General features: G+C 39.4%; 1 protein-coding gene across 4 annotated transcripts; it reads right to left on the bottom strand.

Annotated features, from left to right (window-relative positions):
* Window positions 1-3,090: 3,090 nt before the first annotated feature.
* MKI67 (marker of proliferation Ki-67) lies at window positions 3,091-23,060 on the bottom strand. Of its 4 annotated transcripts, none has more exons than XM_085229311.1 (16): window positions 22,854-23,060; window positions 22,548-22,661; window positions 21,217-21,298; window positions 21,022-21,137; window positions 20,213-20,282; window positions 19,349-19,427; window positions 16,533-17,996; window positions 15,984-16,222; window positions 14,852-15,272; window positions 13,018-13,133; window positions 12,020-12,191; window positions 11,744-11,872; window positions 9,654-10,969; window positions 8,469-8,544; window positions 4,870-7,938; window positions 3,091-3,747 (listed from the first exon to the last, which is right to left on the bottom strand). In XM_085229311.1, the coding sequence occupies exons 2-16, from the start codon at window positions 22,637-22,639 to the stop codon at window positions 3,596-3,598; spliced, it is 7,593 nt and encodes a 2,530-aa protein (XP_085085437.1). In that variant the 5' UTR covers window positions 22,640-22,661; window positions 22,854-23,060; the 3' UTR covers window positions 3,091-3,595. The 4 variants fall into 4 exon arrangements, with proteins under 4 accessions (XP_085085437.1, XP_010713131.3, XP_085085438.1 ...); XM_010714829.4 differs by having other exon boundaries at window positions 4,870-7,941; window positions 22,854-23,059; XM_085229312.1 differs by having other exon boundaries at window positions 4,870-7,941; window positions 19,349-19,412; window positions 22,854-23,059.
* Between the last annotated feature and the right edge of the window lie 359 nt (window positions 23,061-23,419).

Genomic DNA, 23,419 nt, shown 5'->3' with positions numbered 1-23,419 from the left:
TAATAAGAGAACGAAATATAAAAGTTTATCACACCTTTATCAGCGAAAGTTTTTCTTGGAAGGGACATGGTTAGGGCTGAAAGAAGCACTTTGTAGAAGCATATAGCCGCAACAGGATTCAAATTCTATTCGAGCCGGTTAGGTACCAAAACACTTTTTATCCATGAAATACTTAGAGTGAAAGACAGCTGAAAGTTTTACTCACACTGCTGTCATCTGAGCTGAAGAAACCCCAAGCATCTGTTTCTTTGTTCGTTATCACAGAGGAGTCCCTGAGGAGAAGTGGCAATGATAGCAGTGGTCACAGGCTGGCAGCTATTAGGGACCTGCTGGATACAGGTGCTCAAGTGAGCCAGAAAAGTGCGTTAGTATCTATCTGGAGTGCCATCGAGAGCTATCAGGCGATAGCCACCATACCTGGCAATTAAAATTCTAGTTGGATCTTCATTTAATCCTATAAAAGGATGTGTTATTTCATGAGACGTTCTTCAACTGTATTGCCCTCCAAGTACATGTACCTTTAATCACTGCCTGAGAACATTTACCAGTAAGGAATTCTGGTGCTGCAAATAACCTCATACACAAGTCCTTAAAAAGGGCATTTTTTTTTTTTCCCAAGGAGCCTGGCCACTCTTTGGAGAAGAAATTGTCCCTATGAGAACAGCAACACCGCATCAAAACTAAACCTCTCTGTTTCTAAGTTCTGAAGAGGAAAAATTCGAAACAGACACACCAAACACTTTGGTTTACAATCCTGTTTAAAGCCTTGAAAGTGATATGTAGAATTACTGATGAAACAGTCACAGGTAAAGCCTGTCCTGAGATACACACAGCCTGGCATTGTTTCTGTTAGAGTCAAGACTAGGCTGGTTTTGGAGTGAAAGTGAGGACAAAACCAAAAATAATCCACACAAGGACATTTCCTGGACTGTCCCCAATGGCTGATAGGACCTCTTTTGGTAAGAGACATTGTTTTCTGTTGGATCTCAACACACAGACAGTTGTTCTTTATGACAAATAGAGGTCAGTTTCTTTACGGTGGCCATTAGCTGCTCCACAAAAAACAAACACAAAGTCGTTACTTTGGTGCAGACTGGAGCTCAAATTCATAAGCTGTGCACACAGAAAGCTCAGCTAAACATTGCTACAGCATCCAGGTACGTTATTTTTTCCACTAACTAAAACATCCCCAAATTTCATTACCTCACTGATACCAATTCCCTCTGAAGGGAAGTGCCACATCCACTTGTTTCAGCTAGTCAAGAACAGGGAAGCAATTTCTCATCCATCTATCACACAAGAAGAGTCACTGCAGGATTAGATGAAGACATAGCTGAGAGTAAGCATATTCTGACATTGCTCTGCTGTATCTGTTGCCACAGAAAGCCTCTGCTCTGGATGTATATCCATCTGCAGGTCTGTTATCTAAGTAACTAGCTGAGAGCTCAGCCCTGCTGGTTTCTGTTATTCCAGAAAAAGCAGTGTTGATCTTTACCTCAGGACTTTGATACACCTTCAGGCCAGAAATTACTGCCTTGAGTAACCATGGAACGATACTAAAGATGGAAAAGAAGTACAGACACTTACAGGCACTGGATCTCCAATGCAGCTGAAAATTTTCAGATGGGAGCACAAAAACCCACAGGGCTGCGTGGCTCACCTGGAAGGTACAGCAAAAGCCTCAAGAGCTCAAAACTTTCTCTTCTTCCTATTCATACTCACATGTCACATTGAAGGCCACTAACCAAACCAGCAGAGCTTGCTGTGATCATGCAGTCAGGACAGGCAGTGGGAAAAACTCTTTACAGCACACTAACATATGTGTGAAAGCCAAGCAGAAGCTGTGCAGGAATGTGAAGGTCTAAGCAGAAGCATTCCTTCAGATGGATCAGTAGCAAGCAGGATACCACAAGCATGTAAGTGACTCTGCAGGAGTATAAAGACAAAGAAAATGAGTCTTCTGCAACATAAGAAACACACATTAATGCAGTGGCACACGCATAAGCACAGCACAGCAGTGCCCTCCAACCTTGCTACCACGTTCAGCATTTCACTCTTTGCACACTGTCATTTATTAGCATGCACCTTCTCCCCCCTTCTCTGCTGAGATCCTGTCATCTTCAGCAGAAAATCGAGCTAGAAGATAATCGCCCTCTCTCCCATTAGAACATCCAATACTAGGAAAAACAGGGTAGGAAGTGATACAACATCAATGCTATCAATAAAATCTTACTTTTAGCACAACTTTCAAATAGTATAGCATATAATCCTACAGCAGTGCATTCAGTACTGAAGTTTTGTTTTTTTTCTTTAAGCCTCATAACGTGCACCATCATGGTTATGGGTTTCCGACAAACTGATCCACTCTACACCAACTTCAAGGGGTTACAAACATTAAATTACTTTGTCCTGTTTCCCTTCTGTGAATAGCTTCAAAATAATAAATAAATGGGGAATACTTCTAAGCAGCAGCCAGTAGGGGCTGACACAGGATTAGGTTCGTGAAATTCACGTTCCCAAATCTGTTTTACATTGGGGTGGACTGAGAGCCACGAAGCAAGCAGAAGAGCCAGGACCCAACACAAATGCAGGAAAATTGGTATGGATCTGAACAACTCCAAGATCAGTAGCCCAGATCTGATGCTTCAGTTGTTGCTGGGACAACACGAGGCTGCATGAGCTGGAATTCTGGATGATCACAAATGCTAAACCAAAAATCCAGTGACACATTTTGTGAGAGGTTACTCACATCTGGGAGGCTAAAACTGAAACTGCAAGAAACACATCTCAGCCCTACAGTAATAAATGCAATAGACAACAGATCTCACAAACAAGAACTCACCCAAAGGGTTGTTTTCATCCTCAAAGGGTCAACAGATGTCAGAACACAGAATCCATTTGCCTTTCCTTTTCCATTTGTCCACAGAAATGCCTGTAACTCCTCAAAAACTATGTAAAGAAGTAGGTTCTCAACTCTGCTCTCAAAAATGTAATTAGCTGCTGAAGCTGGATTTTCTTTCTGCATGTAATATGGTAATAGAAATAAATGCACTTTCTTACTTATTTCTAAGAATACAAAACACAGGAGACTCAAATTTTTTACAAATTTAATGAATTACAAATCTTCTCAGTAAAATGGACTTCTTTTAAAAAACATTTCAAGATAGCAGTTTTGCTAATAAATCTATAGGTTTTTTTTTTTTTAAAGAATATTTACAAAACTTTAAGGAAAAATAAGACTTAAGCACATGAAACTATGCAGAAAATAGCTTACAATTATATAGATAGTTAAGTAGCATGGCTTTCTGACTGCTGTACTGATTAAAAGAAGGAGGAGATAAATAGTATTAGAAAGGATTTATTTTTATATTTGCCATTCTGCATAAGCACCCCATGGTTTAAGAACCACTATACAGACAAATCTACTAAGAGCAGGTATCTATGCTGCATCTGTAAACACATCAAGTGAAGCACTTTTGTAACACCATGATTGCTTTAGAAAACCTGAATTTAAAATCCGAGTGCAAATCAATTCATGTTAAAAACTTGTTCAATTACTGAATTGCTTTAAAAATTGCTTCTGAAGCTGTGAAGGCTATTTTCTGGTTCTTGCACTCGTTCTTGTGCTTGATCTTGTTCTCCTGTCTGTTCCTCCAAGATTCTGAGTTGCTTTGACACCCCCTCTGTCAAGTTCTTCTTTGGCTTTGTTTCTTCTTCCTCTTTTGGGTGATCTGTTTTCATCATTATCTATTTGTAGACAGAAATGTCAATTGGAAATTTATATTATAAATGAAACATTTCATACAAAGTCAGTCTTCAGTCACATTGTTTTTCAAGATGTCCCCAGTGACCACATTCCAAAGATTACACCCATGAATTCAACAAACCAGCTACAAAACCCACACTTCTGCACATCCAATATCCTTTAAGATAGATCCCCATGGACTCACAGCTATTTCAGAAAGTAGGTTAGCATTAATGAGAGCACCAAAACCAATTAGCTACCATTGCAGCTAAAATGCCTTCCACCAATATGCAAAACTAAAATATATCCAATGCTGGAGAAAAATCCAGCAAAAATGAATTTACAGGAAGAGTTGTATGGTCCACCTACAGTTAAGTCAGGCTTTTAACTATAAGCAAGAGACTGGATAGCTATGTAAGAACCTAGATAGCAGAGAACAAAGCTGCTCTAAGAGAAGAGCATCAAGCCAAACACCACACAAGGAAACCACCATTAAATCCACATGGGAAAAGACAACCTCCCCAGAAAAGAAACTATCCAGGCAGGTAGAAAAGACCAGTACAGATGACTCATTTGGGATGTACATATAGCAGTCAGGAAGTGGAAACTAGCAAATATCTAAAGAGAAGCAAAAATTTATAAACCAAGAAAGAAAACTGGCTAAATTGATAAGCATGTTACCTAAAGGTTACCCAGAAGCTACAGATGTAGGAGCAGGAACTCAGATGATACTTAGGAGAAAACAAGCATGAATGATGGGCCTTAAAGATGCAGTGCTCATGTTATGTCATTACCACCTACTCCTGCAGGTCAGTTAATTGTCGTATTACTCTCAATTGGAAGTTGCAGATTGAGAGAGAACGTGCACGAGGGCATTTGAATATCCCAGTAGAGATACAAGCACCGTGTACCATAAAAATCAATTCATTCCACTTAGGAAAAGCATCTTGTTTGAACAGGGTAACATAGCTGCTCTTTACTTAAGAATTCTTGCTGTATTAAAGAACATCTCTTTATCTACATGAGCCTATGGCAGTCTACAGTAATATTAGATCTTCACACACGTTGTTCTATCAATACCCAACTTAGTTACACAGAAAATAGAAAGTAAATTGTTGCCTCACCTGATTTTAACTTTTTGGGTGCTAAGACATCTGCTGGCAATTGACATTTTCTTCTGCGAGAAGTGGAAGTTGGCTGTTGAGCAGGGCTAACCTCTTTTCCAGGCTGCTTATTTTTTTCAGAACCAGTAGATGCCAAACACTCATTTTGAGTTTCTGAAGCGTTATCATTTTCTGGCAAGTTGCCCTTCTCATGGAGAGAAGTAGAAGTAGCTGCCTTTGATTGGAATTCTACCTTTTCCCTCTTATTTCTCAGCTGCCTACGGTTTTCCTGGGATGAGTTATTTTCCAGAGATGTACCTTCATCTTCATTAAGATTTCCCTTTTGACCTCCCTTGTTGCACAAGGTACGTTTTTCCCTGAGAAAACTGGAACTAGTATACTCAGATTTGAAAAAAAGTGTTTTTTTTCTGCCCAATCTTGATGGATTTTCTTCTGAAGATGGAGTTATTTCCAGAAGCATAGTCTGCTGCTCCTCTGGGGATTCATTCTTACCATCTTCTGGCAAGGCCTGAAGAGACCTAGAGTTAACAGGCTGTGAAGTGCTATTTTTTTTCCTCGAGTAGCCTTTTGAAAGATCCATTTTTTCTTGGGAAGCAGATTTTTCAGAAATCAGGTTTTTAGCTTCCCTACGATTATTCTTTCTACCACTTTCCTTTGATAAGCTGTGTGTTCCCTGAGCAGAACTTGTGGCTTCTGACAAGGTCACTTGATTCCTCCTGCCTCTTCTCAGCTGATTTTCTTTCAGAGATGAAGCAACAGTTCCTAATGGAACATTATCCTCTTTAGAAGCCTCTTCTCTAACACTGTCTGCTGGTAAGCCACGTCTTCCTCTAAGAGAAATTGAATTAGTTGTGTGTGACACCAGAGCTTCTTTCCTTCTGCCCCTTCCTAATGGGTTCACTTTTGTGAGGGACACTGGTTCCAAAGGCATATTTTGTTCCCCGTTAGTATTCGCCTCTTTATCACCGTTTTGTGACAAGCCACACTTCCCCTGGAGAGCAGATGAACTTTTTGCCTCTGCTGCTAGATCGATCTTTTTTCTTTTGTCCCTTGCTGATGCATTTGTCTCTGCTTGCAAAGTTTCATTTCCCAAAGCTGGATTTTGATCTTCTTTCACAGTCGTCTTTTTATCGTCACCTTCTTGCAACCCACGTTTTTTTCTGATAGAAAGAAAACTCGTCACTTGTGATGCTACAGCAACCTCTCGTCTTCTTCCCCGTCTCAGTGGATTGTCTTCTGTTGAAGAGGGAGTAGTTTCCAAAGCTGGATCGTGGTCTTTTACAGAAGTCTCATCTTTACTATGATCTTCAATTAAGGTCTGCTGTTTTGTAAAGGTAGAACCAGCCGCTTGTGGAATGGAATTAACTTGCTTTCTTCTGCTCCTCCTTACTTGAGAAGGATTGTCTGAAGTCTCTTGCTGATCAAGTTTGTAAGTCATTCCTTCCTCGTCCCCAGGTGAACTCCTTTTTTGCCCAAGTGCTTTGGAACTGGTTTGTTCAAGTTCAAAATTAACTTTTCTAATTCTACCTCTTCTCCGCATAGCTCCATTGTTTTGTGTTTGATTCTCTTGCAGAATTTCAATTTGCTTTGATTTTAGTACCTGTTCATTTTCTGTCTGCTTTTGATGGTTATGAGCACCACTGTCACTGTTTATAGCAGTAACTGTTGTGACAGATGTGCAGTTCTGGTCTTCCATTATTTTGTCTATCTTCTTTTCATCAACACAGCCTAAAGACTCTTTGGGAGCAGATTCCTCCATTTCTGTTTCTGACTTCAATTTGGGTGTTATTAGCTCTGAGCTGTCTGCATTCTTAGCAGATTCATCAGTCTTTTGCTCTGAAGAGGCCTTCTTGCCTCTCCTGCTCCTAGTTCTGTTTGTTTCTTGCACTGTGCTGTTTGATTCCAAGACTAGAACAGTAGTTGGCATTTTGTTTCTTTCTCCAGAAGGTGACTGTGATTTTAATCTCCGAGATGCTTCTGTTGTATTTGCCTGAGTATTTTCAGCTTCATCTCCCAGAGATGCTTCCTTCTCATTTTTGGTGGATGATTGTGTTTCAGTAACAGTTTCATCCAAAGTTTCCTCAATTTTCTGAACGTTCTGTGTATTTTCAGGTACCATCCCAGAAATGTTAGATTTTACTTCTGTCAAGTGTTTTCTAGCATTTCTTGAAGAGTTAACTCTTTTTTGTGTTATCTTCGTTTCAACTTTGGTTCTGTTTTCAGGTAGTTCTGCTGGAGCAGTCTCAAAAGTCTGCTCATCCTCTTGCATTATCTTTGCAGTTGGTTGTTTACGAAGCCTCCTTGCTGTTGCATGAAGCTCCTCTGAAGAAGCTTGCTTACCTTGGTCATTCTTGGCTCTCCTTCCTCTTTTAGGGGCAATCGGTTCTTCTGCATTTTCTACTTTTCTCACTTCTCTAGCCCTCTTCCTAGGCAGTAGAAGCATTTCTTCACTGTCTTCTAGACTAGCTTTGTTAGGTGTATTTTCTGAGTTTTTAAAATCTGTCTGCAGTTGACAATTTTCATTTTGACTGTTACTAGATAAACTTTCTGCCTTCATGCTTTGAACATCATCTTTTATTGATATGTCACTGATGATAAAATCCTGCAAAGCCAGTTTCATAGTTGCAGGTTCTTTTTGTAACACTGAAGAATCTTTGCCACAAGACTCAAGGTTCTCATCTGGAAGTTTTAACTCCTCTGCTTCTTTCCTTTTACCTCTTCTGGGTCTTTGAGTAGGAGCATGCATTTCCAAAGTTGAAACGGTTTCAACTTTTTTCTCATCATTATGTTTTGAAATGTTTTCTTCTACCACACAAGCATTTGTTCTCCTTCCTCTTCCTAGATTTTTAGCTACTGAAGTTGAAGTTCTGACCTCTTCCATCTCTTCTTGGAAGATCTTTTTCTCCAGATCTTGCAGTTCTTTTAAATTTAAATCCTTTTCAGCTTGCTTTATTGAAGCAGAATGTACAGTCTTCCTCAACCAGCCCCTGGTTGGTCTCTGAGTAGACTGGTCTTCACTAGTTGACCTCCTCTGTTGAGAATCTTCATCTTGTGAAGTATTTTGTTTGTCTTCTAAGACAGTTTTTTCACCGCATGCAAAGTTTTTACATAGAAAAGAGCACAAGCAAAAGTTACTCATTACTACGCCTGATAAAAGTATTTGTGAGTTTTTCTAGCAGAGTGGTCTTGTATACTTAATATTCTTAATTAATAAATAGGAAAGTGTGGTGGTAATTTTAACAGATTCTAGCCAGCACAAAGTTGTTTTATTTGAGACTGATAGCGTTCATAGCTTTCAGATGAACTATTGAAAGTCTTTGCTAAGAAAGGTGATTTTAAATGGAGACCTTTGCATTAGTGTTTTTTATACACTGGTTGTTTGGAGATGACACCATTAGTACATCAGAACACCGTTACCTCCCCACCAATACAATCTCAGCTCTGGTGAAATTCAGCACTAGGAATTACTGTACACATTTCATGAGCTACTTGCTCTTTGTATACTGTATAATTTTGAGTTTTTAAAGCACATGTTAAAACTTCCTAATAGCAAGTATATTCGTTACAACCATTTTTAAAATGAAAGTATTTATACATACCATGTTCATGACTGCAATTTGTAGAACGATGTACAGTATCTTCTTGCTTAGGATCCATAACACTTAATGACTTGACCTAGGGGAATAATCAATAAATTCATGTCTGACAGGATTGGAAATATAAATATAAGCCAATATAAAATTAAAATGGTTGGAAAAAAAAAAAAGTCTTGTTGAGTATTCCTCTCATAAAACAAAGTTAATTTAGTTTAGTAACTGTATCCATATACAATACTAGCACACAAACTGAACTTCATATTTGTCATCTGAGCTAATGTAGCAGTTTTTAAAGTGAAAGACAATACTGTACAGTTTCTTTAAAAAGTGCATTCACTAAATTGGCTGAAAAGTGTCAAAATAAAATCCCAAAAGAAAGGATATTGATGCTGAGTCATTTGATGTTCTGTAGCGTTTTACTGCAGTTCAGCACAAACAAGCACTCAGCCCAGTGATACTCAGTGTTTTATCTATGGAATCGGGAGCTTACACAAAAATCGATGCTAGTAAAATGCACAGACAAGAGTAATGAAGCTGTGTAAAATCAGAACGGTAACTCAACATCAGTAACCACATGGACAGAGCTCCTTCAAACAAAATACATACTAATACAAGCAAATGTATAGCATTATAGTTCTCTCTCTATAAAAGTAAGCGTCCATTCAGCAAGCAATGAATGAATGACTTATAGGAAGAATGAGCTATCAAATGACCAAGAGGTTTCACAGCATTTTGGCAAAAGCTTAATACTATTTCATGTTTAAAGAAAAGAGAGCTTTAATATTTAATCTAGAGGCTATGAAGAAGCTGTACAAAGAATCGTATATACTTAACTTATGAAAAGGAAGGCATAGTAAGAATTTGACTATACTGCATAAGTAATGTAAGGGTGCTATATAAAGGAAAAAAATTGTTCCTTCATATTTGTACTAAACTACATCTTGTCAAAGGGGGGTCATTGACCTGCAGAAAGCTTCCAAGGAAAACACAGGTTGCAATCTTTACTCTTCCCAAATTACGATGGTATTTTTTATCTAGAGGTCGCACGCATGAGATGTTTTAATCAAAATATGATGCAATAAAACATGAGGTAGTATTAGATGGCCTAAGGGTTCATTTCAGCCACAGACTCCAAGTCTAAATAAATTCCTTCCTAAATAAATAACTAAATAAATAAATAAGCTTTACCTTCGTTTTCTCTGGCGTATCAAATATTTCCTTCACTCCAATGTAGTCCATTTCAAACTCAGTATTCTTCTGTCTGGGTTCTGCCATCAGCCTACTCAGACCCACAAAATCATCAACTGGGGGAGATTTCTCTCTGGGAGTCTTCATTAATCTACTAATACCAAATACATCTTCTATGGGTTTAACTTTCTCCTTTGGCGTCTTGAAAATACGGCTGATTCCAATCATGTCTTCTACCGGTTGGGATTTCAATTTTGGAGTTTTCTTAATTAAATTAACTGTTGTCATATCTTCTAATACTCCTTTTTTTTGTATTGCAGTCTCCAGCAATTTTTCAGAGGCATTTTCATCTGTGATAGGTTTTGACTTTTGCTGTGGGCCCGACAGGACCTCTGCTGGCTTCAGCTTTTCTTCTGGGGTCTTCATGAGCTGCTTGATGCCCGACAAGAACTCTACAGGCTCTAACTTCTGCTTTGGGGTCTTCATGAGCTGCTTGATGCCTGACAGGGCCTCTGCTGGTTCCGACTTCTGCTTTGGCGTCCTCAAAAGCTGCTTGATGCCCGACAAGGACTCCACAGGCTCCAACTTCTCCCTCGGGGTCTTCATGAGGTGCTTGATGCCTGACAGAACCTCTGCTGGTTCTGACTTTTGCTTTGGGGTCCTCAAAAGTTTCTTGATGTCTGACAGGACATCTGCTGGTTCTGACTTCTGCTTTGGGGTCTTTAAAAGCTGCTTGATGCCTGACAAGGACTCCACTGGTTCTAACTTCTGCTTTGGTGTCTTCATGAGCTGCTTGATACCCGACAGTACCTCTGCTGGTTCCAACTTCTGCTTCGGGGTCTTCAAGAGCTGCTTGATGGCTGACAGGACCTCCGCTGGTTCTGACTTCTGTTTTGGTGTCTTCATGAGCTGCTTAATGCCTGACAAGGACTCTACAGGCTCTAACTTCTGCTTCGGGGTCCTCATGAGCTGCTTGACACCTGACAAGGACTCTACGGGCTCTAACTTCTGTTTTGGGGTCTTTAAAGGCTGCTTGATGCTTGATACAACTTCAAGTGACTCCAACTTCTGATTTGGAGTTTTCCTTTTATTTGGTGACCTCATTTGAGATGCTTGTTTCTCTGGATTCACCGGCACACTATCCATGCCAGTATCTTCTTTCAGCATACTTTTTCTCTTTTCAGGAGTTTTTGTGGATATTTCATCAAACGCAAACTTTGGAGACTCTCTCTCTCTCAGAAAGTAAGAGATGTCTTGAAAATCCTGTTTCTGTTCTGAAACATCTGAAGCATTTAATGGCGACACCATGATCTCTCCTGAAATAAAAGGTAGGTTTATACAATTTGGAAGAAAAAAGAACCAACCAACAAAAAACAGTAAATCTAACCACGCTAACTGCTGTACAGCTAAGCAGAAAACAGACGCAGTCAGCCCAAGTATTCTAATAAGCTAAAATCAAACAATGCGCTTCAACAATCGATTAGCTTTAAGATAATCAGCTCCTACAAGGCACAGCATAAATCTAAAACAATGAGTAGAAGCTACAAAGGAAACCAAGGTTTTTCAATCTGATATAAAAAATGATTTTATTAATGCCTCTCCTATAAACATCGGATTATTTATTCTTATTTTTTCTTTTTTCTCTTTTTTTCATCTTTACTAAATTCTTAAGAAAACAGAATTGAACAGAACCATGAAGAATTCTTAAGTTATACAAGGACACAATGACTGGTATGCAATTAAAAAAAATACACCTACTTCCTGCTGTAAGATGTTGCCAATGGACAAAGTCAAGTCCATAAATAACCAACTAAAGAACTGCCACGCTTCAACAAAAGATTTGCCTGAAACTACACTTTATCATATAGAAATGTCACACTAAATCCAAATACTAAAAAAAATTAAAGGCCACAAAAAATTACTGAAGCTACAAAACGTTTTTTCAATACATTATAGATATTAAAATATAGTTGCAAGATATTTTGTCCCTACATCAAGTCTGTCTAGCTCAAGACTGTTTGCTGTCTCAAATAATTGTAGACACTATTACCTTACATGTACACATAAGTCTTCCTTTCCAAACAACATACCAGATTCTTCAGGTGTTTGCAGATCAGAAATCTCCATTGCGGTGAATGTTGGTGTAAAATTATGAGCAGTGGTCAAAGCTAAGGTTTTTCCACCCTTATTGTCTGGTGTTTGAAACATCTCGGTCAGTCCTATAAAACACATTTAAAAAACAAAACAAAACAAAACACATACGCTTTAAAAACAAAACACATGCATCAAAATCAAACCAAATGAGTATCAAAAATCCTCACACAGTTGACAGAACCAGTAACAGATTTTAACATTTCACAGCTCACCTGTGAAGTTTTCATCCATACTCATGTTCTGTTTCAAGATCGGATTTTTCACCACTTTAGGGACCTTCCCAGCTGTTTGAACTGTGGTGGAGTAAGCTCTACCTACAACTATTGTAGCAGGAGACTCTGCATGACCTGTACTAAAATGACCTTTTATTTTTCTTTCTGGTGTCTACAGCAAGAAAAAAATAAAAAAATAAAAAAAAAACAACACCAAAACCATTAGTAAATATTTAAATTTTAGTAAATATTTATATTTAAAACCAAATGAGAATCGTTCAAAACTGCCACATATTCATTGGTCTTGTTTAGTTAATAAATACTGTTCAGCATACAGAAGCGGTTAAATTGCAGCTAAATTAAAGGGTTAGCTCTTTGTGAAATACATAGCTTGTATCTTCTATTAAAATTTGAGGGACTGTGTTCAGTGAGCCGTGTAACAAGTACTCTTAGCTTTAAGGAATGCTCAGAGATTATCCTGAGAGTGCTTCAGTCTTACTTCTTTTCATCTTCACAGAATCAACTATCTAGATGATCTATTCAAGATCAGCAAGTCCAGTCATCAGCAAGTGTTTAAACTAAAAAAGACACTCGTCCAAATGGCAGAACAGTTTGACTGTAGACAACAGACAAATACTTAATCCATCTACCCAACGTATTTAGACATACTCTTACGATGCTTTGATTACACTAAGTTCACTTTCAGTTAATGAACTGGTTGCTTATTTCACGTGCTCAACACAGCACAGAATCCAGACACTTACCTAGTCCTTAACTACTGCTAGCACCTAATGGAGTTCACCAAAAAGAATAACTTGACATGATTCTTGACTTCTTCTTACAAGTCACAATATTCTTACAAATCATGAAAAAGACAACAATACCATTTAACATCTTTCTAAAAACTTACAAACTTCCAGCTTCTGTAGCAAAACACCTACAAGCTGTTTATAGTTCAGCAAACCCCAAACCCTTTAAATAGTAGTATAAGAATATACCTTTGGTGACCGTGTGATTTTCCTTGCTGGTCTTCCTTTTTGAACACATTTTTTGACAGCCTTTGCCTGTGGTCTTGCAACACCTAATTTAACCACTTCTGCCCAAGTTTTTGCAACTAGAAAACAAAACAAGAATAACAACCTAAATTCTCAGCCGTGTAAATAGGAGTTTATAACTATTTCTTTATGATTCCAAAGGATTTGCTGCAGTCAAACATCAGAAATCAGTAGTTGCATCATCTGATGGCACCTATCCTCAAGTGCCGTGTGAAGACACTTTCAAATGAAGATGCTATTTCAAGCTGAAGTTTAACAAGCATCCAGGATAGTTTTGTTTCCATGACCAAAGAACAAAAAGACTTACACAATGTCATACACTACAGAACCTGAAACTGAAGGCTGACCCAATTCTGTCTTCACGCTTTTCATCACGAAAATACTTTCCCCAATAGAAATTTGCCATCAGCTTCTCAGCCCTGCTCATTATTATAGCGGAACTTTTCTTTGGCAGAATGTGAGGTTTTAAGTCAGAGAAATGATTTTTAAGAGAAATGTACTGATTTTTCTTTCATCACCTAACCAAGGAACTTTGTCATCATGAAATTACATATTTATACTGCTTAGAGCATTTAGGTATATGTAGAATTTCTGTAACTTTCTTATACTATCTTCATCACATGTCTCTGAAAATTGCCGTGGTGTAGCCATCATTCTGTACACAGTAATCAGGAAATTAATCACAGCAGTGTAATAAAGCTGTCAGCTGACAGGACACCTGCCTCATTTACTGCAGAAATGGCAAGGAGACTTATAAGTAAAGATAAAAAATGGGAATGCCAGTTCTGAAAATATTCTGAAGATATTATTTTCTTGTCAGTTACTGCACAAGTTAGGGAAAGTTGGCAAAACAAAAATCAAAAGCTGTCAGTACTAGATGTGCAGAATATAAAGACAAAAGCCAACCGTACAGGGAATTATCTAAAAAAAGAACTGGGAAGACAAAATTCTCCCAATTAGACATCCAAAAATAAAAAAAATAATTGAAGATAATGGTGTTATTTTCATTTTATAGAAGAAACTGATGCACAGATACTAAAAACACTTACATACTAGAGATGGAGTGAAAAAGTGTCAAAAGTTTGTGAAGAACTCTTGCTGATAAGTGAATGAAACAGACAAAGCAACTTAAAAAAAAAAACAACATATTTTGCTTTCAGCTGCATTACTGAGGAAGGCCTGCAATTTTATCTCTCTATATAGTACAACAATCACTGGGATACTGAATGTATACTGAATGTATAGCTCAAATTCTAAAAATGGTACTACGGAAAAACGGATATAGAAGAGAATGATAAAAACTACCAAATGACTTGTTGGTGGGAAGCTTTAAATTTCACTTGAAAGAGTCATCTGGATCTATTTCCTTAAATTAAAATGACATCCTGTCTTAAAGTATCTTCACAAACATTACATTTTCAAGAGCAAGACTCAATTTTTCCAATGGCACCAAAACTATTTCAACCAACATTCAAATATGAAGGACCCAAAGGCTCATTACAGTTAATCTATCAAACAAAACCGTAATTCTTCCATTTATAAACTTCGGAGTATTAAGATTTACGTTTTAAGCATTTAATGCTATAGTAATTTATTTTTATACGTAAGAGAATGTAAAATCCTGCAATTTTCAGATGTTTCAGAAAATCTAAAATCAGAATACGTGACAATCATTGATGATACGGGTTGTAAAGAATTAACAACAGGTCTAATTCAGCCTTGCCATCATTTTTTGCAGTATTTAAATTCGTATTAAAAATTAACTGCAGAAACAAACCTAGTAAATTGGCACTAGAAGCACCACTTCTTCTTTTTGCACTGAGTACTGCCACAGCCCCACTTCTCCTCTTCATGGGAGTCTTCTTCAAAGCATTTTGTGATCTTCTGGTTAATTTGTTAGGTGTAGTCATCAAAAAGGTTTTCTCTTCTTCGTTAACATGAGCAGATTTAGGTGTTTGCACTTGACCAGCATTTTTCTCCTTTGTATTCTTATCTTTCACACCTGCATTCTGCTCTTCTGCAATGGGGGATGGAGTTGTTATTTGAGAAACAGAGAAACGTCCTTTTGTGTAAGGTGGAGAGCTTAAAGTAAATGTTGGTGTTGCTTTTCCAGAAGCAGAGGATGAGCCAAGTGGGGACTTCTGTGCTGACACACTTCTTGGTGACATTTTTTCTTTCTGCAAATGTACACTAAGTTCCTGGTAGAAAATAATAGAAGTGAAAGACAAGTTACTGCACAAAGCTCAACTACAAACGCTCCTCTACATATCTGAAAAGTAAATACAGTCCTACAAAATATCACGAGATCATTTGAAAATCCTTAGATACTACTCTCTAAACAGAAAACATGTAATGATGTTTAAATTTCAAAAGTCCCATTCAACTGAACAAATTAAGCAACTTTATTATTCAACTCAAAACAGGTTTACTCAAATGAAGTACACTACAAATTTTTATCAGCTTAAAACAGCAGCCAAACATTTTCCAATTTCTGGCAAAGCCAGGTAACACTGGTTTGCACATTCTGCCAAACTTCTGCCCTAGACTGTGGCTATTTTCAGTTCATTATGGCAAACTGGTGCTGATAAGCACAAACGCACAGAAATAGACTCCTACATATGTATGAGAATAAGCAAAAGCATGGGAGGTAAAAAGCACGCACCCAGAGGACAAAGACAGGTAGAAAAAGGTAGACTGCACCCATTCCTCTTAAGGAGGAAGTTTACAGATTAAAAATTGCTATTTACAGGTGCCATCTTAAATTGCCATTACTACTTCCATTTCCAAACATATACCTAAACAAGACATATTCCTCATTTTGAATTCACTTTTAGAAGCCTTTGAATTTCTAAATTCCATCCACATTAATTAGCTTAGCAACTTGATTAGCTTTAGCATTTGACATTTACCTGGACTGCAAAGTGCTTCAGTCCCTGTCCCTTTTTCAGGACTGCACGTGGCGAGTTTCCAAATGGTAAGCTCAGTCTTGCAGGAATGGCACCTCTTTTAATGGGTGAGTTGGGAGGCAAGCTTTTATCAAAGAGTTCTGGACTCAGATGACCACCAAAAGACACTCTTTTTCTTTTTCCTAAAGGCTGAGGTAACAAATCACCACTCGTCCTCTTCTGAGATATCCTTTTGGTCTTATCTATAATAAATAGCAGTAACAGAAAACAACCAAGAAACAAGAAAGTCACCCTGTTAAACAACATAGAAAACAGTGTTTGTATGTGCATTTTGAATTCGGAAACTTACCAGATGGTAACTAATTTAGACACAAAAGTTTACCCAATTGAATAACTCACTGTGTAATTTTAAGGTCAACTACATGATGAACACCTTAGAACTGACGCGCCAGCAATTAATTCTGTATTTTACTTAAACAAAGAAATTCTCACTAACACCAGGAGAATTTCCCCAATTCAGGTCTAACAAGGTATGAGATTAAACCTATTTACCTGGTTGCTCCTCAGTTGACAGGCCAGAAGTATTTCTTTCTGAAGGAGTCTCATTGTCTTTTGGTACAGTAGCACTTCCAGAAGACCTTTTTGATGATAATCTATGAGGTCTTAGAATACGGGCATCTTCCAAATCCAGTTTCTTTTGACATCCCTCATTGGCCAGCTCTTGTTTAGCTTCACCGTCTTTTCTGTCTGCAGTCTCCTCGTGGTGTTCTTGAACTGCATTTGCCTCCAATGCTTTTTCAGTTAATTGTCCAGAGGTCCTTGTCCTTCCCCTTTTTCTTCCAGAGCCAGATTTCTGACTAGCAGCTGCTAGCTCTGATGTGAACTCTTCTGAAGTTGATGTTTCTGAATGGACGCTTTTGTTTGTTAACTCATTACTTTGCCTGCTTTTTCTCCTGGGACTCTTAGATGCTGCAGGAGACCCAGAATCTCTCTTTTTCAAGTTAAGGTTTGTCTGATCGCAAATTTCTGTCAGCATCTCTTCTTTCACTGATTTTCCTGGTGTAAGTTGTTTACTATTTCGTCTCTGTTTTAAGCATTTATTTTCTGCCAAAGGCAGTTGTTGGAGGCCATCATCTCTGCACACTGCATCTTCCCCTCGAGTATCAGCTGAAATTGCTGAAGACTCGTGTTCCACCAACACATCTCCTCGAGTTGCTGGAGTCCCAATATTTACAGGATCTGTACCACACGCTTCTTTGGCCGGTGACATGAAGGCAGACCGAAGACTCTTCCTTCTGGGCCTTGGTGTAGACAGAACACATTTATCACCTTCTGAAACATTTGTCACATTAGCTGCCTGTGTTAGTTTATCTAATATTACTGCACAGTTGTCAATTTTATCTGCATAACTCAAGCACGGCTTCAGTGAACGTTCTGCATTCCCGTTGTTCTCCTTATGGGGCTTGGGTGTAACTTCAGGACCTCTCAATTTTCCTGATGTACTTAATTCCTTACGATCTTGCAGATGACTTCCCTTACCACTATCTTTTGTCATCTCCTTTGAAACAGAATTTTGAGGAGTTTTTGTAAGACTCTTTCTGGTAAGATTTCCTACAGTTGAGCTCTGACTCAACTCTGAATTGACTACATCTTGATTAATTTTACATTCTTCGGTATTTTCATTTACATCTATTCCTTTTCCTTTAGTTGTGCTTCCCAGTTCATAAACACAACTTGGTGGAATACGAGCATTTGGTTCTAGCAGAACACTCTTCTCATCTTCTTCTCCAGTTTTTTTAAGTAAATTTCCTTCTTGTAGAAGTTTTCTCCCTTTAACCTCATGTTTCAGCTTTTCATAGAGTTTACTAAAAGGAGACATTTCATTTTCCTTTTTAGCAGGTTCTTGTATTTTGCAAGACTTGAGTGCTTGTAGCTTAGCTGGTATGGCTTTTGAACGGTTTTCCTCTGTACTTTGTTTATTTTCATCGGTGTTTTGTTCTTTGCACTCAGCATTATCTACAGTTTAAGCAAAGCACAACAGGGAGTTACACAGAAACACAACTGCAAGTTCCCTAAATAGAGATGATGATAATCCCTTCCTTTCGTCCACCAAAAATATCAAACAGGATCCAGGATAAAGTATTGTAAATAAAGCTCTGTTAACAATAGCAATTCTCTGATAATAAAAACCAGTACTGAACAAACTATATTTTTTCCTCTTTTCAACAGCTCATACATGTTTCATGGCTGCCACACGATAAATCACTGAGCGCAGAATAAAAACACCACTTTGATTGGCTTACCACTATTCACTAACTATCCTGTCTTGTGTTTACAAAGGTGCTGTACCACTGCAGCTGTACGTTCAGCTGAACGTTACAACAACGTTCCTCTGGGGTAAATCAAGATAATAGAGAGCTAGAAGTTCCCAGATGAGACACAGCAAGCAATTTGCGTGCGTGCTGGAAGCTTGAAGTAGCATGCTTCCGCAGTGGATTCCTTTAAACTTGGGACACTAGATTCTATGAAACTTTCTTTCTTCTCATGAAAATATCTTTACTGAACACAGAAGGATGGAAGGTTCCAGCATTTAACCTGTTTAAGGGCTATCTTTACTCCAAATTAGCACCTCTAGAATAAAGTTGCTTTGTACTACATCTACCTAAAATAGGCACTGTGAACTATGATTTCAATCAGTAAAGCTAACTCTGTCTCTCTAGAACTATACCTTCTACAAATTCTTTTCAGGAAAGAATACCTGACAAAATTTGTGACTTTGTGATGTTAGAGCTGTCACTGGAAAGTAAAACGTAGTAATCAATAGTTTCACACATCTGTTTCAACTGCATTGCAGTTTCAAAAATGGTTTAATCTTTATAAACCAAATCTGCAGAAATCACTTAAAGCAATACAAACATAACTTGCTAGTTCCAGCTTAACCGTCCTGCCTGTTTGTCAGGATACAACTATGTTATTTCTCTTGAAGGGACCTTGTTTTGGTAAATCACAAAGTACAATGAAATAGTACACAGGCATAGAAGAGTGTACTGTACTCAGACTGAAAAGTCCTTAAGAACATATTTTTTTCAGCATTGCTTTTTCTGCTGATGCTCATAGAGTAAAATTAGGTTGGAAGAAACATAGAATGATCTGGGTTGAAAAGGACCACAATGACCATCCAGTTCCAACCCCCTGCTATGTGCAGGTCACCAACCAGCAGCCCAGGCTGCCCAGAACCACATCCAGCCTGGCCCTGAATGCCTGCAGGGATGGGGCATCCACAGCCTCCTTGGGCAACCTGTTCCAGTGCCTCACCACCCTCTGAGTGAAGAAAAATATAACCACCCCCCTCTAACACAGGTACAAACCTGAAGAACAAAGACTTTTAGATCCCGAAGTTTGTTTGCGTAACAGCTCCGCTTCTGCCACCTGCTGAACATGAAGAACCTGTAAATTTGTACAATATTACAGCAGAGCAACATATATTTATACTTTCCCTTCTACTACACATTGAAAAAACCACTGAATTTATAAATGTGCAAGCATTGTTTACTGAACAGCTTTAAAAGGATTCAATTTTAATTGTTGAGTATTGCACAGGTTAAGAACACTGTTTATACAGCGAGAGTTCAAATGCTGTCTTATCATTATCAGCTCTGAATGCACCTGTTGCAGACAAATATATACAGCGCATTCTAAGCTTACTTCCTTACCAGATGTGGTGAAATAATTTTATTTAAATAGGAAAAATAGAAGAAAGAAAAGTCTTCTAATAGCCACAGTATTCACTGAGCAACAGTACCCCCTCAAAGGGGTAAAACAGTAAAAAAAAAAAAAAAAAAAGAAAACAAATGAAAATAAATTATTCAAAAATAGACTTAAAAATAGACTTACTTTGACACTTAAAAACTCCAACACTGTATTACTATAATAGCACACAGAACACATGATTTCTGAAAAAAAGCATGCTTAGAATCTATGGCAAGCTCCCCCATTTAATACACATGGATACTGAACACCACACTCCTCATTTCCTGCATCCCAGGAGATCCTCGAAAATGCTAAGGATTAATTTTTAATAGCAGATCTGTCTCACAAACATCACTTGATTTTCTTGGATTTCTAATTTTCTAAGAAGAAACACAAAAGCCCACAACAAAACAAGGACACAGAACCACAGCAATACTAATACTGACGTACTTGCAATAAGCAACCTACTGACACAAAATTACCTGCAGTGCTTCATCTTTTGGAGATCTAGATCGTGTCTTCTTTGGAGTTGATTGGAGAGGATATTCAAATCTGGAGAAAGTATTTGCAAGTAAAATAGAATCAAAAAATGGTCTGGGTTGAAAAGGACCACAATGATCATCCGGTTCCAACTCCCTGCTATGTGCAGGTCACCAACCAGCAGCCCAGGCTGCCCAGAGCCACATCCAGCCTGGCCTTGAATGCCTGCAGGGATGGGGCATCCACAGCCTCCTTGGGCAACCTGTTCCAGTGCCTCACCATTCTCTGGGTGAAAAAGTTCCTTCTAATATCTAAGATAAACCTTCCCTCAGTTTAAAACCATTCCCCCTTGTCCTATCACTATCCACCCTAAATTCCCATTATTAAGACCAATGACCTAATAAGACTGGTCCCACTCTCAGCATTACACACACCGCTTTTAAATGCTTTAACTACATCGAGACTCTCCAAACATTACTCCTAGAAATGCTCATCCTGGAAATAAAATAACAAAATTCTCTCTCTAGACAATTCCAACTTTTTGATTTAGCTTAACATAATATGGAAGCAATAAGAAAGTCTTTCAGCCATCCTGCCTTCTAAAGGAACACTGTAAGTCGCTGTAAAGAAAAACTAAATAAAGCAGGTTAACTTCTGTATCTGAAGACTGTCAAGTGGCATTTTAAGCTGTCCCACTCTCTACCATATCTTCATCCAGCTGCCAGAGCCTGTGCCATAGAGCTCTCAGCACTGCTGGTCTGCAGAGCACCCTCTAGGACCAAGACATTCACAGTAGGTCCTTAACACTCACCTGAAAGAACGATCGATAATAGTTAGCACATCCCCATGTTTCAGAGGTACAGGCTGCTGGAAATAACCACCATTCAGCTGAGTGGGATTTACTGTACTTAAATTAGTCAATATCGCCTAAAAATAAAGCAAACATGTCAGAACCACAGTGAGATGCAATAACATGATGCAAATGTTGTTAACACGACTAACTCACCTCCTTGTTCTCATTTACTTCAATCTTACAGTGTTCTTTTGAGACCTGAGGCAAGTGGATGCGAATATCACATTCTGTTCTCCTACAGGTTAAAAGGAGAAAAAACAGAAAAATGGGATTGCTGTGGTATTAGCATGTCCAAAATTTCAGCTAATAATCCATACAATAGCACACCACTTGTATTAGGCATACAGAACACGTAAATACTATATTTACTGCTGACTTTGGTGATTTAAAGTAGTGAAAAAAACAACGCTGAACTAGAAAGGATAGAAAATGGAATGAGGCGGAGAAAAAAAACACACAATCTAAAGCTAAATCATCTTATTAGCAAAACATGTCATTTCTAAAACCTGCCCAAGTACTAACAGTACACAGATCCAAAAAAAAGAAAAAAAAAAAAAAAAAAGGGTCTGGACATGGCATGGCTAAGCACAAGCCTAGTGTTACCTAACTGGCACAAGTGTGAAGCCAGAGATTACCATCAGTATCATAGAATGGCCTGGGTTGAAAAGGACCACAATGATTCCAACCCCCTGCTATGTGCAGGTCGCCAACCAGCAGACCAGGCTGCCCAGAGCCACATCCAGCCTGGCCTTGAATGCCTGCAGGGATGGGGCATCCACAGCCTCCTTGGGCAACCTGTTCCAGTGCCTCACCACCCTCTGGCTGAAAAACTTCCTCCTAATATCCAACCTAAACCTCTCCTGTTTAAAACCATTCCAGTTTAAAACCATTCCCCCTTGTCCTCTCAGTATCTGTTAACAGCGTTGAACTTACGGATCTTAATTGATACTGGACATTTTACCATAGACTTTTACCAAGGAATCTGATTTGGGGCTGAGTAATTACTCATTTAAGATATCAACCAGTCAGTAAAGTGCTGACCAAATATTTCCAAAGAAATACAAACATTTTATTCGTCGATTCTAGACCAGTTCCCGTATTCTGCAACCCATGTCTCAGAGAACCAACCAAATCTGCAATTAGTGCAGGCACGGTGAATATGGTTGAACACAATGCATGTGCTTCACTTCTAGAGATAAGAATTGCCCTGCTTGCTTGCCATATGTACACTACTTTCAATCTCAGGCTTGCCAAACTCGTTTGCTTCATTTCCCTCAGCCAGAAGCTTAGAAAAAAAAGTAGTTTTAGCGAAGAAAGAGCGGAAAGCTGTGACAATGAATTCAGCCCCCGCCCCATAGCACCGTCCCTCCCCCAGATATCACCCACAAACATATATAAACATTTTTGATAACAACCATCGAGGAGATTCCAGCAGCAGGAAATACGCTATTAGTGCTATTCTGGTGCATTCAAGATACGCTCACCTTCCAAATAAACACGAGCTGGCAGTGAGTGGAAAATAAATGCCGTCGGTCCCATTCCGTTTAATGATAATAATTTTCCCAAAGAGCGGCATCTTCACACGAAAGGATCCTTACCTGCGGGAGAACATCAAGATAACTCACGTGTGCGATGCTCTACCTATTTAGGGAAGGAAAATCGCTTTCCCAGCCGTCACACAGCGCGGCGCTGCCCGCCTCCCCGCCGTTACACGCAAGGGAGCCTTGTAAAGCACGGCCCGACCGAAAAGCGCGTTAGGAGACGCTTAGAAGAGCAGTTTGAACAGTTACCCCGAGGATCCTCAGCTGCGCCTCACGGAAGCGGCGCTCCGGCTCTTCTCCCTCAGCTGCAGCCCACCGGAGCGCCTGGGCTGAGCGCGGCGCTTCCGCCGCCACCGCCGCTCACTGCGTCTTCCCGCGCGCGCCAGGGCCGCCGCGCCGGGCCCTCTCGCCGCCGCGCGTATCCCTACGCCGCACACCGAGGGGCACGAGAGCGGCGCGGAGAGCTCTGAAAGCAGCTTTCCGTCTCGCCGCCCTCACCTGCCGGCAGCCGCCGTGGCTGGCGGGACTAACCTAAGCCAGCCGGTTGCGGCAGCCTCCCCGAGGCGGTGGGATTCTTTTAGCTTTAACGGGTGCCGGCTCGGCGGAAGGAGAAAAGAAAAATGTGGACTAACTTCTGAAACGACTTTCGAAAAGGCGCGCGGCCTGCCGCGATTGGTAGAAGGGAGGTCACGTGGCGGCGTGGCGCACCCAATGGGAACACGGGATCCGTTTGATTTCAAACACCGCCCCCCCCCCCCGCCGCCTCAGAGCCGCCCCGCTCTCCGGTCCGTCCCTCAGCGCCTCCGGCACAATGG

Source organism: Meleagris gallopavo, chromosome 8, assembly GCF_905368555.1.
Source record: "Meleagris gallopavo chromosome 8, MGAL_WU_HG_1.1, whole genome shotgun sequence".
Classification (NCBI taxonomy): domain Eukaryota; kingdom Metazoa; phylum Chordata; class Aves; order Galliformes; family Phasianidae; genus Meleagris; species Meleagris gallopavo.
Note: the sequence above shows the minus strand (reverse complement) of the source record. Positions and strands in the feature narration are given on the sequence as shown.

What these genes read in the sequence shown, in the direction of transcription:
- MKI67 (XM_010714829.4), bottom strand. Translation starts at nt 22,639, where the DNA reads ATGCCGCTCTTTGGGAAAATTATTATCATTAAACGGAATGGGACCGAC. An exon ending in TTCTAGTGCCAATTTACTAG is followed by an intron (nt 13,134 to 14,851) that starts GTTTGTTTCTGC and finishes TTTGTTTTCTAG; the next exon opens with TTGCAAAAACTTGGGCAGAA. An exon ending in TATGGATGAAAACTTCACAG is followed by an intron (nt 11,873 to 12,019) that starts GTGAGCTGTGAA and finishes TGTGTTTTATAG; the next exon opens with GACTGACCGAGATGTTTCAA.